This window comes from Lepus europaeus, chromosome 3 (genome assembly GCF_033115175.1).
Source record: "Lepus europaeus isolate LE1 chromosome 3, mLepTim1.pri, whole genome shotgun sequence".
NCBI lineage: Eukaryota > Metazoa > Chordata > Mammalia > Lagomorpha > Leporidae > Lepus > Lepus europaeus.
The window spans coordinates 153,668,727-153,684,808 of NC_084829.1; the positions used below are offsets into that span (position 1 = coordinate 153,668,727).

At 39.1% G+C, this 16,082-nt stretch overlaps 1 protein-coding gene across 1 annotated transcript in view; it reads right to left on the reverse strand.

Annotated features, from left to right (window-relative positions):
* LOC133756691 (nesprin-1-like) overlaps positions 1–16,082 on the reverse strand; it is a 209,851-nt gene that overhangs the window by 157,523 nt on the left and 36,246 nt on the right. Inside the window, exon 7 of the mRNA XM_062187285.1 lies at positions 12,458–12,654. Coding sequence (XP_062043269.1) covers positions 12,458–12,654 — 197 coding nt within the window. The remainder of the gene's footprint in view (positions 1–12,457; positions 12,655–16,082) is intronic.

A 16,082-nucleotide genomic window follows, 5' to 3' on the forward strand; every position in this document is an offset into this window, starting at 1 on the left:
ATCAATCCAAACAACTACAGCCAACTTATATTTGACCAAAGATCCAAATCTAATCCCTGGAATAAGGACAGTCTATTCAATAAATGGTGCTGGGAAAATTGGATTTCCACGTGCAGAAGCTTGAAGCAAGACCCATACCTATCACCTTACACAAAAATTCACTCAACATGGATTAAAGACTTAAATCTACGACCCGAAACCATCAAATTATTAGAGAGCATTGGAGAAACCCTGCAAGATATAGGCACAGGCAAAGACTTCCTGGAAAATACTCCAACAGCACAGACAGTCAAAACCAAAATTAACATTTGGGATTGCATCAGATTGAGAAGTTTCTGTACTTCAAAAGAAACAGTCAGGAAAGTGAAGAGGCAACCAACAGAATGGGAAAAAATATTCGCAAACTATACTACAGATAAAGGATTGATAACCAGAATCTACAAAGAAATCAAGAAAATCCACAACAACAAAACAAACAACCCACTTAAGAGATGGGCCAAGGACCTCAACAGACATTTTTCGAAAGAGGAAATCCAAATGGCCAACAGACACATGAAAAAATGTTCAAAATCACTAGCAATCAGAGAAATGCAAATCAAAACCACAATGAGGTTCCATCTCACCCCGGTGAGAATGGCTCACATTCAGAAATCGACCAACAACAAATGCTGGAGAGGATGTGGGGAAAAAGGGACACTAACCCACTGTTGGTGGGAATGCAAACTGGTTAAGCCACTATGGAAGTCAGTCTGGAGATTCCTCAGAAACCTGAACATAACCCTACCATACAACCCAGCCATTCCACTCCTTGGAATTTACCCAAAGGAAATTAATTTGGCAAATAAAAAAGCCATCTGCACATTAATGTTTATTGCAGCTCAATTCACAATAGCTAAGACCTGGAACCAACCCAAATGCCCATCAACAGTAGACTGGATAAAGAAATTATGGGACATGTACTCCATAGAATACTATACAGCAGTAAGAAACAACGAAACCCAGTCATTTGCAACAAGATGGAGCAATCTGGAAAACATCATGCTGAGTGAATTAAGCCAGTCCCAAAGAGAAAAATATCATTTGTATTCCCTGATCGGTGACAACTGAGCGCCAAAGGGGAAACCTGTTAAGTGAAATGGACACTATAAGCAACAATGAACTGATCAGCTCCTGTCCTGACTTTAGATGTACAATGTAATACTTTATCCTTTTTAGTATTTGTTGTTGTTGTTGTGGTTCTAGTACTATTGGTTGAACTCAGTAATTAACACACAATTATTCTTAGGTGTTTACATTTTAACTGAAAAGTGATCCCTGTTAAATCTAAGAGTGGAAAAAGAGAGGGAGGAGACGAACAATTTGGAACATGCTCAATCGGACTGGCCGCAAATGGTGGAGTTAGAAATGTGCCAGGGGATTCCAACACAATCCCATCAAGATGGCATGTACCAATGCCATCGCACTAGTCCAAGTGATCAATTTCAGCTCACAATTGATAGTTCTGATAGGTCTAAGAGTCAAAGAGATCACACAAACAAGACAAGTATCTGCTAATACTAACTGATAGAATCAAAAAGGGAGAGAAAGATCCAACATGGGAAGTGGGATACACAGCAGACTCATAGGATGGCAGATGTCCTAAACAACACTCCGGCCTCAGAATCAGCCCTCAAGGCATTCAGATCTGGCTGAAGAGCCCATGAGAGTATAGCAGGCATGGAAAGCCAAGATATCATGGAAAAAAAAAAAAAGACCTAAATGAATGATCTCTGTGAGTGAGATCCCAGTGGAAAGAACGGGGCCATCAAAGAAGGAGGTACCCTTCTCCGAAGGGAGGAGAGAACTTCCACTTTGACTATGACCCTATCGGAATAAGATCGAAGTCAGCGAACTCTAAAGGCTTCCATAGCCCTGGCAACTCATGACTAGAGCCTAGGGAGATTACTGACGCCATGAACAGGAGTGTCAAATTGTTAAATCAGCAACAGGAGTCACTGTGTACTTACACCCCATGTGGGATCTGTCCCTAATGTGTCGTCTAAAGCGAAGTGATGCTATAACTAGTACTGAAACAGTATTTTTATACTTTGCGTTTCTGTGTGGGCACAAACTGATGAGGTCTTTACTAATTATATACTGAAGTGATCTTCTGTATATAAAGGGAATTGGAAATGAAAAAAAAAACAACCTGGTGTTAAAATGGAAATGGCATAGAAAATTAATTAATTTGAAAAAAAAATTATGTAGGATCTCTGTCTTTAATGTGCTGTACATTGCTATTTAATGCTATAATTAGTAATCCAATGGTAGTTTTTTCACTTTGTGTTGCTATATGGGCAAAATGTTGAAATCTTTACCTAATATATACTAAACTGATCTTCTGTATACAAAGAGAATTGAAAATGAATCTTTACATGAATGGAAGGGGAAAGGGAGCGGGAAGGGGGAGGATTGCGGGCGGGAGGGAAGTTATGGGAGGGGGGAAGCCATTGTAACCCATGGGCTATACTTTGGAAATTTCTATTCATTAAATAAAAGTTAAAAAAAAATAAATTAATTAATTAAAAAAAAAAAAAAAAGATGAGTGAAGGTTGCTACAGAGTGCAAGTGACTGAAGGATCTGGAGGGATAAATTTCAGAGTTCCCACTGACTTTGAGTCTATCCTGGAGTGCTGGCAGAGGATGGAGTGGTGCCCATTCAGGTCCATGAAGCAAAGACAGGTTGCTCCCCTCCCCTCCCTCTCTGAAGGCGATGGACTCAACCTGCCAAGGCAGAGCAACTAGCAACCTCTGTCAGGAAGGTAGCTTGCTCCAAGAATGCCATGGCTTTCCCCATGGACAGAGAGACTCACAGGGCTGAGAGTGGATCCCCTACTCTCTGTGACTGTGGGAATCATGCAAAATGCAATAGCGTGTGGGATGTGGCTTAATCTTCAGGTAATCACTGTGTCTGGCTTCAGAAGCAAGAGTGCCCTCAGAGCTGGGGTTGGTGATTAAGAAAGGCTCTATGTTCTCTGAGGAGCACAGAGATTCTTTGTGCATTGCATCCACCTGTGTGGGTGGGGTGCATAGGCACTGTGGGCTTACCATGAGCAGCTGGCTTACCCTGGCAGAGAAGGGATGATGCTATATTCATGCCAGTCAACATGCTCATTCCTGTTCCCTGCTGATGATAGAGGAGATCTACTATTCCCAACCTGTGTGCCATTCTGGACTCTCTCTCCCTAGCTCCCTGGCCCCACCCAGCACACAACTCTGGATATCCAATGTATTTCTTTTTTTGTTTGTTTGTTTATTTTTGACAGGCAGAGTGGAGAGAGAGAGAGAAAGAGAGAGAGAGAGAAAGGTCTTCCTTTTCCGTTGGTTCACCCCCCAATGGGCCGCTGCAGCTGGCACACAATGCTGATTCGAAGCCAGGAGCCAGGTGCTTCCCCTAGTCTCCCATGTGGGTGCAGGGCCCATCTACTGCACTCCCAGGCCACAGCAGAGAGCTGGACTGGAAGAAGAGCAACCTGGACTAGAACCCAGTGTGCCGGTGCCTCAGGTGGAGAATTAGCCTATTCAGCCACGGTGCCGGCCAGCCATAGAGCTATATTTAAAAGATAAAAGCCCTCAGAGGAGAAAACCAAGTATTTCCATAGATGCCTAAAAACAAACAAATACAGCAAACATGAACAAAGAAGACAATATGACTCCTCCAAAAGAATGCAACACTTCAATATTAGAATGTGAAGAAGAAGAGATTGATGAAATACCTGAAAATGAATTCAAAAGAATGATCATAAGATTACTCAAAAACACGGAGAAGAAAATACATGGGTTAAAGAAATCCATAGGCACACCGGGTTCTAGTCCCGGTCGGGGCACCGATCCTGTCCCGGTTGCCCCTCTTCCAGGCCAGCTCTCTGCTGTGGCCAGGGAGTGCAGTGGAGGATGGCCCAAGTGCTTGGGCCCTGCACCCCATGGGAGACCAGGAGAAGCACCTGGCTCCTGCCACTGGATCAGCGCGGTGCGCTGGCCGCAGCGCGCCTACCGCGGCGGCCATTGGAGGGTGAACCAACGGCAAATGGAAGACCTTTCTCTCTCTCTCTCTCACTGTCCACTCTGCCTGTTAAAAAAAAAAAAAAGAAAGAAAGAAATCCATAGATTACACAGATGAGAAACTGCTGGGAGATAGATATTGAAGTGAAATTAAACTGAAATATTAGAAATGAAGTATTTTATATATCAAATTAAAGCACAGTGGAAAGCCTTAACTACAGAGTTAGTGAGGCAAAAGAAAGAATATCTGAGTTAGAAGATAAATATTTGGAATATCTCAGACCAAAAAAAAGAGAAAATTTATACAAACGGAAAATAGTGTTTAAGATTTATGAGATACTCAATAGTAGACTGGATAAAGAAATTATGGGACATGGGCTCTATAGAATACTATACAGCAGTCAAAAACAATGAAATCCAGTCATTTGCAACAAGATGGAGGAATCTGGAAAACATTATGCTGAGTGGATTAAGCCAGTCCCAAAGGGACAATTATCATATGTTCTCCCTGATCGGCAACAACTAACTGAGCACCAAAGGGGAAACCTGTTGAAGGGAAATGGACACTATGAGAAACAGTGACTTGATCAGCTCTTGTCCTAACTATTGATGTACAATGTAATACTTTATCCCTTTTAGTATTTTTGTTTTGTTTTGTTCTAGTACTATTGGTTGAACTCTGTAATTAACACACAATTATTCTTAGGTGTTTAAATTTTAACTGAAAAGTGATCCCTGTTAAATATAACAGTGGGAATAAGAGAGGGAGGAGATGTACAATTTGGGACATGCTCAATCGGACTGGCCCCAAATGGTGGAGTTACAAACGTGCCAGGGATTCCAATACAATCCCATCAAGGTGGCATGTACCAATGCCATCTCACTAGTCAAAGTGATCAATTTCAGTTCACAGTTGAGCACACTGATAGGTCAAAGAGTCAAAGGGATCACACAAACAAGAGTAGTGTCTGCTAATACTAACTGATAGAATCAAAAAGGGAGAGAAGGATCCAACATGGGAAGCGGGATACACAGCAGACTCATAGAATGGCAGATGTCCTAAACAGCACTCTGGCCTCAGAATCAGACCCTTAAGGCATTCGGATCTGGCTGAAGAGCCCATGAGAGTATTGTAGGCATGGAAAGCCAAGATACCATGAAAAAGAAAAAAAAGAAGACCTAAATGAAAGATCTCTGCGAGTGAGATCCCAGTGGAAAGAATGGGGCCATCAAAGAAGGAGGTACCTTTCTCTGAGGGGTGAGAGAACTTCCACTTTGACTATGACCCTGTCAGAATAAGATTGAAGTCGGTGAACTCAAGAGGCTTCCATAGCCTTGGCAACTCATGACTAGAGCCTAGGGAGATTACTGACGCCATAAACAAGAGTATCAAATTGTTAAGTCAACAACAGGAGTCACTGTGTACTTACTTCTCAAGTGGGATCTGTCCATAACGTGTTGTCCAATGTGAAGTAATGCTATAACTAGTACTGAAACAGTATTTTACGCTTTGTGTTTCTGTATGGGTGCAAACTGCTGCAATCTTTACTTACTATATACTAAATCAATCTGCTGTATATAAAGAGAATTGAAAATGAATCTTGATGTGAATGGAATGGGAGAGGGAGCAGGAGATGGGAGGGACATGAGTGGGAGGGAAATTATGGGGGGGGGGAGCCATTGTAAGCCATAAACTGTACTTTGGAAATTTATATTTACTAAATTTAAAAAAATGGAGAGAAAGTTATTAGTAGTATTTAAAAAAAAAAGATTTACGAGATACTATCAAATGACCAAACATAGATTTCTTAGGAGTTTCTGAGGGTGTGGAGAAACAGACTAGAAGACCAATTAGTGATATATCAGCACACTTCCTAATTTGGATAAAGATATGGACATCCAAGTACAGGAAGAACATACAACTCCTAATAGACACAATTAGAAAAGATCTTAACTACAACACATTATAGTCAAGCTATCAAAAGTAAAACATAAATATAAGGTCCTGGGGCCGGTGCTGCTGTGCAGTGGGTTAACGCCATGGCTTGAGGTGCCAGCATCCAATATGGGTGCTGGTTCGAGACCCAGCTGCTCAACTTCTGATCCAGTTCTCTGCTATAGCCTGAGAAAGCGGTAGAAGATGGCCCAAGCGGTTGGGCCCCTGCACCCACATGGGAGACCCAGAAGAAGCTCCTGGCTCCTGGCTTTGGATGGGCAGAGCTCTGGCCATTGCGGCCAATTGGGGAGTGAGCCATCGGATGGAAGACCTCTTTCTCTCTGCCTCTCCTCTCTCTGTATAACTCTGACATTCAAATAAATAAATAAATCTTTCAAGAAAAAAAAAGACAGGAATAAAATTAAAAAAAAATGCCCTAAAATTCACACAGGAGAAACATCAGATTACCTTCAAATGATCTCCATTAGATTGACAGCTGATTTCTCATCAGAAACCCGATAGATTAGGAGAGAATGGACATAGTCCAATTCCTAAAAGAAAAAACCTGTCAACCTAGAATATTGTGCCCATCAAAGTCCTCGCTTATAAATGAAGGTGAAATAAATACTTTCCAAAACAAATAGAAATGGAAAGAATTTGTCAACACTCATCCAGCTTTATGAATGATACTTAAGGATATGCTATGCACAGAAACAGGAAGAAAGTCATCATCATTAAAACTATGAGAAATCAAAAAATCTAAAAAGTACAAAGGAAATAGAAAAGAATCAATAGATTTATGAAAAATGGCAGGACAAAGTCATTACTTATCAATCATAACCTTGGATGCAATTGGCCTATATTCTTCAATTAAGAGATACAGAATGGCTGAATGGATTAAAAAATAAGACCCATATATTTTCTGCCTGCAAGAAACATAGCTCATCAATGAAAGTCAAAAGATAAAAAAAATTTATTTCATGCTGTAAGAAAGTGAAACTGAGCAAGAATAGCCATCCTACTGTCAGACAATACAGACTTTAAGACAATATTAAAAGAGACAAAGAAAGGCATTCTATAATGAATAAGGGATCAACTCAACAGGAAGATGTGAAAACAATAAATGCAAATGTACCCAAAGCTAAGTCACCTGGCTATTTAAAACAAATTTTAGTGGATCTATAGAGAGACATAGGCTCCAATCCAATCATAGGGAATTTCGATACCCCACTTACTAAAGAGGACAGATCACTAGGCAAAAAATAGCAAAGAAACACGAGCTAATCTGCACTTGACTAAATGGACCTACTTGATTCCTATAGACATTTCATCCCACAGCTGCAGAATACACATTCTTTTCATCAGTGCATGGAACTTTCTTTAGGATAGACCATATGCTAGGCCATAAAAAAAATTTCCACAAATTCAAAAAAAAAAAAAACAACAAAATTGTACCATGTGCCTTTTTTGACCACAGCAGAATTAAGGTGGAAATAAACAAGTAACTCTAAAAAATTTGCAAACATGTAGAGAATGAATGACACTCCTGGAAACGAATGAAGGTAACAACAAAACATATCAAAACTTATAGGATAAAGCAAAAAGCAGTGTTAAGAGGAAAGTTTAAGCTAGTAATGCCTACATCAGAAAATTGGAACAGCATCAAATAAATGATCTAACAATAAATCTCAAAGACCTAGAAAAACAAGAATGAACCAAACCCCAAATTAGTAGGAGGAAAGAAATAATTAAAATTAAAGAACAAAAGTGAAAAAAAATACAAAAGATCAATGAAACAATGAGCTGGTTTTTTGAAAACATAATGAAAATTGATACACTATTAGCCCCCCCCCCCAAAAAAAAGAGGAAACTCAAATCTTAAAAGTAGTAACAAAAAAGGAAACATAACAACGGATACCACAGAAATAAAAAGAATCATCAGGAATTGCTGCAAACAGCTACATGCCAACAGATTGGAAAGCATAGAAGAAATGAGTAGATTCTGGACACACACAATTTATCAAAACTGAGTGATAAAGACATAGGAAACCTAAATAGACCAATAACAAAGATGGAGATTCAATCAGTAAAGAACTCCCCAACAATGAAAAGAGCAGGCCATGATGGCTTTACCCCTGAATTCTAATGAACCTTTAAAGAACTAATCCCAAGTATTCTTAAATTCCCAAAACAGTTGAAAGAGAGGGAATCCTCCCAAACTCCTTCTTCCAACATCAACTTAATTCCAAAATCAGAGAAAGGTGCAAGAAAGAGAACTACAGACAAATTTCATTGATGAACATAGATGCAGAAATCCTCAAAAATACTAGCTAATACATCAGGAAGATCATTCACAAATACCAAGTGGGATTTACCCCTGGAAAATAGAGATAAATGGTTCAAAGCCTGTAAATCAATAAATATATCACATTAACAAATTGAATAAAAATACTATCTCAATAGATGCAGAGAAAGCTTTTAAGAAAATACATCATTCATGATAAAAATTTCAGGCAAATTTGGTTAGAAGGAACATTCCTCAGCACAATCAAGGCAATACATGACAAACCTACAGCCAGGATCATATTGAATGGGAGAAAAGTGGAAGCATTTCCACTGAGATCCAGAACCACACAAGAATGCACACTCAAATCATTAGTATTCAGTAAGTTCTGGAAGTCTTAAACAGAGCCATTAGACAAGAAAAAGAAATCAAAGGGATATAAATGAGAAAGAGAAAAGTGAAATTATCCCTGTTTGAAGATGAAATGATTCTATACATAGGGGAACCAAAAGACTCTGCTATGAGATTATTGGAACTCCTAAGAGTTTTATAAAGTTGAAGCATATAAAATCAACATGCAAAAATCAATGGTCTTTTTATATACAATGCATTGGCTTAGTAAGAATTTGTATGAACACAACCACTCACAATAGGCACAAAAAACTTTAAATATCTTGGGATAAATTTAATCAAGTACATAAAGATCTCTACAAGTAAAATTATAAAACATTAAGGACAGATACAGAAGAAACAAAAAATAAAAAAGCAATTGTGTTCATGGATTGAAAGAATTAATACAACTAAACTATCCATAGTACCCAAAGCAACTTACAAATTCAATGTGATCACAATCAAAATGCCAGATGTCCTCAGATCTGGAAAAAATGGTCCTAAAATTCACATAGAGGGGCTGGCCCTGTGGCATACTAGGCTGAACCTTCACCTGCAACACTGGCATCCCACATGGGCACTGGTTCATGTCCCAGCTGCTCCTCATCTGATCCAGCTCTTTTCTATGGCCCAGAAGAGCAATAAAGGATGGCTCAAGTGCTTGGGCCCTTGCAACTATATGGAAGACTCTGGTTTCGAATAGGTCACACCCTGGCAGTTGCTGCCATTTGGGGAGTGAACAAGAAGATGGAAGACCTTTCTCTATGTCTCTCTCTCTCTGTGTCTGAGGCTCTACCTCTTAAATAAATATCTTTTTAAAAATCCCATAGAATCACAATCACAAGAGACCCCAAATAGCTAAAGCAATCCTAAACAATAAAAACAAAGCAAATACAGCTGGAGACATCACAATACTGTATTTCAAGACATATAGGAGAGTTATAATCAAAATAGCCTGGTACCGGCACAAAAATTTGGACCCATTGGAATACAGACCTTAGAAATTAATCCACATGTCTACAACCAATTAATCTTTGACTAAGTAGTGGCAAATCAATTTCTGGAGAAAGGAAAGTCTGTGCAACAAATGGTGCTGGTGAAAGTGGATCTCCACATGCAGAAAAATGATACAAGAACCTTACCTTAATTCCTATATAAAAATCAACTCACAATGGATCAGAGGTCTAAATATAAGACCCGAAACCATTAAATTACTAGAGGAAAACATAGGAGAAACACTGTAAGACATTGGTATAGGCAAAAACTTCTTGATAAAAATCCCAGGAAATTTAGGCAACAATAGACAAGTGGGATTACATCAAGCTAAGAAGCTTCTGCACTGCAAAGGAAACACTCAGCAATGTAAAGAGGCAGCTGACAGTGTGGGAGAAAATAGTTGCAAACTATACATCTGATAAAGGATTAATAGCCCAGATATATAGAGAGCTCAAGAAACTCAACAGCAACAAAACAAGCAATCCAGTGGGCTAAAGACATGAACAGCCATTTTCCAAAGGATGAAATACAAATGGTCAACACTCAGCACAATGAGGTTTCACCTTAACCCCAATTAAAATGGCTATCATCCAAATATAAAAAACAATAACTAATGCTGATGAGAATGAGGGGATAAAGTACTCTAATTCACTAGTGGTTGGAATGTAAGCTAGTAAAACTGTAATGGATAACAGAATGGAGATTCATGAGAAATCTGAAAATAGATCCATTATATTACCCAGCTAGCCCACTCTTGAGAATTTATCTAAAGGAAATGAAATCAGCATATGGAAGAGTGATTTGTATGCTCATGTTTCTAGCAGCTCAATTCACCATAGCTAAGATGTTATCAACCGAGATGTTCATCAACTGATGACTAAAAAAAAATTTGCTCACAAATACATGATGGAATGCTACTCAGCTGTAAGAAATAAAGAAATTCTGTCTCTTGCAACAAAATGGATGCTATTTCAGAACATTATGTTTAGGGAACTAAGCGAGTCTCAAAAAGAGAAATATATTTTCCCTGATTGTGTTAAGTAATATCAGAGCAATGTATATGAGTGAAAATGACATTTTTAGATCTGATTTTTTTTTTTAACAGGCAGAGTGGACAGTGAGAGAGAGACAGAGAGAAAGGTCTTCCTTTTGCCGTTGGTTCACCCTCCAATGGCCACCGCGGTAGCGCGCTGCGGCCGGCGCACCGCGCTGTTCCGATGGCAGGAGCCAGGTGCTTCGCCTGGTCTCCCATGGGGTGCAGGGCCCAAGGACTTGGGCCATCCTCCACTGCACTCCCTGGCCACAGCAGAGAGCTGGCCTGGAAGAGGGGCAACCGGGACAGGATCGGTGCCCCGACCGGGACTAGAACCCGGTGTGCCGGCGCCGCAAGGCGGAGGATTAGCCTAGTGAGCCGCGGCGCCGGCCTAGATCTGATTATTATTGTTGCCTTTGTCTATACTCTTGAGGAATAATGGTTTTTCTACTTGAAATTAATGACAAGATCACTGATATTGAGGATATATGCGAACAACTAGAAAAACCATCTCATGTAATATAGAAATGGAAAGAAAAGCAGCATTTGATTCATGATGTAACATAGTATATGCTGTTACCTATATATAACAAATTATGAAATTTTTATAACTTTTGGCCTACTGAATCTGTTTCTACAAAAGCTGACACATTCAAGTTAGCAAACATTTTTTTGAAATGCACAGAAACAGAAAGAGAAATGCAGAGACAGAGCGAGATCTTCTATGTACTGCTTCACTTTTATATCCAAAATAGCTAGGGTTGGGGCAGACTGGAGTCATGAGCCTGGAATACAATCCAGGCATCCCATATGGGTAACAAGGATCCAACTACTTGTGCCATCACCTGCTGTATTCCAAGGTATACATTAGCAGGAAGCTGGAATTGGAAACAGAGCTGAAATTCTAAGCCAGGCTCTCCAAAACAGGAAGATGCTCCAAGTGGCTTCTTAAACATTGTTCTGAATGTGCCCAAGTAAATAACTTTTTGAAGGGAAGGTTCTCATTAAAAAAATAGAGGTTAACAAAGTTCATTTTGAAGTCTCATCTTGAAAATAATTTGCATTCACTGTATATTTCCACGTATTTAATACAAGTTTCCATTACTGTCATCCCTAAGAAGAAATTACCTGTAACATTTAGCAAATTCACTTTGCTACTTTCATTTCAATGTAGCAACTTACTAGTTTATGTAGAGTATCAAAATGATCTTTTGAAGGCTTGAAATGCGAAACTTTATTTCCAGAAAGCCTTAAAATTCATAGCCCTACCAAAACTGTGTCAAACAATTAGAATGAAAATATTAGTCAATCATTTATGTAGTTGCTACTTGACACCAAATCACTAAATGGTTACCAACATATCTAAGCATCTAATAACTAATATTTTAAAGCTGATCATATATTTCTAACTAGAATAATTCCATTTATTCCAGAAATTTTAGAGTTATTTAAATAATTATTTTATTTTATTCTGTTAAACCCTGACCTCCCATAAATGCACTTCATATATGCGCTTCTAAAAATTACATTTAATCCTTAATTCTATTGAGTAAGTCCAGTCCCCCTGGTTGACACACTAAGATCAAAGCACTATTTGGAACAATGTAGCATATTTTATCAAGTGAAAAATTGGTACAGGATGATTTTTTTTTTGCTTCTTTTCGCCAGCTTTCTGATTTCCAATAGTGTCTTGGAAGTTGTGTGATTTCTGGATTTAGGTAGGACACGCAAGCCCACTGTGTTAGGGCATAAAATAGTCCTTGGTTACTTTAGGTACCTTCAGGATCTAGCAGCCTTGGGATCCCCAGTTGCACTTCTGCAATGGTGAATGCTTCCTCCAGGTTCTCTCGGTTAGATCTGCCTCTCACTTTCTCCAGGTCTACTAGTTCAGGTCTTATGGCATGGATAACTGAATGAAAGGCAACTCCACTCCTCCAACTCCGTCCAAAGTCCTTCACTTCTATTCCAGTCTGCCTTGGTGTGATAAAAACACAAAATCACGTCACATTCTCAGTAAACACAGCACTCTCCTCAAGGCCTGATGCAAAATCCAGTGCTTTTCACCAACAATATACAGTTAGATAAATCAGTTCTATGTTTTTAGAAAAATGTAAGCAACAAAATTTAGAAGGCAGTAAGGTAAGATGGAAATCTAGTTCCATTTTTGGTGCTTCCTAAAGAAATATTGGACTTTTTGGTCATTGATAGCTTAAAGCACATTTTCACACTTTCAAGTTTTTTTTTTATTTTTTGAAAGATTTATTCATTTATTTGAAAGGCAGTGTTATAGAGGGGGAGTAGAGAAGGGGAGATGGGAGAAGAAAGAGGGGAAAGGGAAGAACAGAGGTGTGAGGAGGGGAGAAGGAGAATCTTCCATCCATGGGTTCGCTCTCCAAATGGCCAAGATGACCAGGGCTGGGGCAGACCAAAGCCAGGAGCCTGGAATTCACCCACTTTTCTGATACAGATGACATGGGCCCAAGCACTTGGGCCATCTTTTACTACTTTACATATTAGCAGGAAGCTGGATCAGAAATGGAGCAGCTGGGACTTCAACTGGCCCCCATATGGGATGCCAGCATTGAAGGAGATGGCTTAAACCACTGGTTCCATTTTCACACTTTTTAAAAAACAAAAACCAATGTACAGAAAAGTATCAGAAAAATTTTAAAAAGCAAAAGTGTAAAAGCATCTAAAGTGATATAGTTAACTACTGCATACTTTCTGAAGAGATACACATTTCTGAGAACTACAATGCATAGGTTATAACAGACTAAGGTATTATGGCTGAACTGTAGCAAGTGCAGAATATACAAATGCAAATAGATGTGATCATAAGTCCAGTGGTCACAAAATACCCTATAATCCTTATCAGCTCAGAGAGCCATTCCAATTATCTTATTAAATGTTTTTTAAAAGATTTATTTATTTATTTGAAAGTCAGAATTACAGAGAGAGAAGGAGAGACAGAGAGAGGCCTTCCATCCACTAGTTCACCTCCCCAAATGGCCACAATGGCCAAGCTGAAGGCAGGAGGCAGGAGCTTCATCCAGGTCTCCCCTGCGTGTGTGCAGGGTCCCAAACATCCTCCAGTGACCTCCCAGGCACATAGCAGGGAGCTGGATTGGAAGTGGAGTAGCCGGATCATGAACTGATGCCCATATGGGATGTTGGCACTGCAGATGGCAGCTTAACCTGCTGCACCACAATGCCAGACCTTCAGATGGTTTTTATATGCTTATGTGGTATTTTAAAATTACCTTGAAGACAACGCCATAGTGGCAGATCGGTCTTCTTTGTTAGTGATTTAGTTCTGAACCATTTATAATTTAGAAAGAGATTCAAACTGGCAACAGAAACCAGAAATGAGTCAAGACCACAATGAGGGATTTTTTTCTCTACATAACTCATCACTCAGGCAGCTCCATAAGGAGAGCCGAGATCTTCCTGAGCATCGGCAGCAGCCCCGAGCAGGAGAGACTATAAATATGATTGCTTAAGTACGTGAAATGCAGCAGATCCAGTGGTATCTTAATTTCTTCTTAGAAACTTAGTCTCATTAACTTTGTAGCTATTTCTAAATAAAGCAGAAATATTATTTTTACTAGATTCTCTAACGTTCCATGAAAAATACAATCTGACATACTGTTTAATAGAGTAAATTTAGCAGAGCTGGTGGATATTAAGTTTTCTAAGTGAACTTGAGGTTCACTGTAAAATATGTTTATATATTTTTTAAAGATTTATTTTATTTATTTGAAAGCCAGAGTTACAGAGAGATATAGAGCCAGAGAGAGAGAGAGAGGTCTTCCATCAGCTGGTTCACTCCCCAAATGACAGCAAAGGCCAGAGCTGAGTTGATCCATAGCCAGAAGCTTCCTCCAGGTCTTTCATGCAGGCACAGGGGCCCACAGACTTGGGCCATCTTCAACTGCTTTCCTAGCCCATAGCAGAGAGCTAGATTGGAAGTAGAGCAGCTAGGCACCCATATGGGATGCCAGCAATGCCACAGCACCAGCCGCATGTAAAATATATGTTACCAATGTACACAAACCTAAAGGAAACTCAAATATATGATTTAATGAATTGATGAAGTGTCCAGTTTATAGGCATTTCTGAACTGTAACACATGCTTATTTTAAGCTACTTTGAATGAATCTGTGTATACCTATCTTCATTAGCTTGGTTATCTTATTAATTTCCATCATAAAATATAATTGTTCTTCATAGATACTTGATAATAGGTATGCAAATGTCAAATATGCTGTAAATTAATGTTATTTCTGAGACTATGTACTGGCAGTGGATGAAATCAATTTAAAAATAGCACTTATGGGGCCTGCATTGTGGCACAGCAGTTGAGCCCCTTTCTGCAGTGCTGGCATCCCATATGGATACCAGGTTGAGTCCCAGCTACTCTGCCCTCCAATCTAACTCCCTACTACTGTGGCTGCAAAGCAGAAGATAGCCCAAGTGGGAAAATTGGATGAAGTGCTCTTGGCTCCTATCCTCGGTGTGGCTCAACTCAGGCCACTGTGGCCATTTGGGGATTGAACCAACAGATGGAAGTTCTCTCTCTCTCTCCCTCCCTCTCTCCTTCTTTCTTTGTAACTCTACCTTTCATATAAATAAAATTTTTAAAAAGCACTTATGTAGCCTGTGTTACTGATACAGTATTTTAATCTCATTTCTAAAATATTATTAAACTACATATGAAAATAATGAGTATACACTGACAGTCCAATGTTTACTGGATGCTAATTACTTCCTACCATTTTCAGTCTTGTGAGTGTGATGAACCTCCAGATTAGAGAGTCCCACACAAATAAAAATTTGGGAGAAAATATCATTCATAGACTCTATGGTAGATCCAAAGTCTCTTAACCACATCAGATAATAAGTTCCATGAAAAGTATACGCTGGGCTAGCATAAAAGGCAGATTTTAGAAAAATTATCAAGAGTTGGGAGTGTAATGGAATCATATATTAGTCACCCAATTTTCATGGCAATAAAGAATCATCTTCTTAAACCTCTGTAATTTCTGCATATACAAACAAATGGATCTCATTGAAGTGTTAGTGGGTGGAGAACATCAGGTCCACATTTCTAGATATTTCCACACATAAGCAAAATACAACTTCCATTGGTGTTATGGGTATACAAGCAAGAAACGTTTTGAGCTGTCTCTGGACCCCTGAACATCTTTGAAACTCAACATGGCATGCATAAAATTCAATTCAGGGCAACTCCAATAACATTAAATGTGAGTTTAAGTTAAGCCACTTAATTATTAAATGGGAATTTGTTTTGGGCTAATTAAATGCTGTGTGGAGTAATAAATAACAGAATGCTACACTGACTTTGTTACAAAGTTTAATCCCAAAAGCACATTAATAAATAT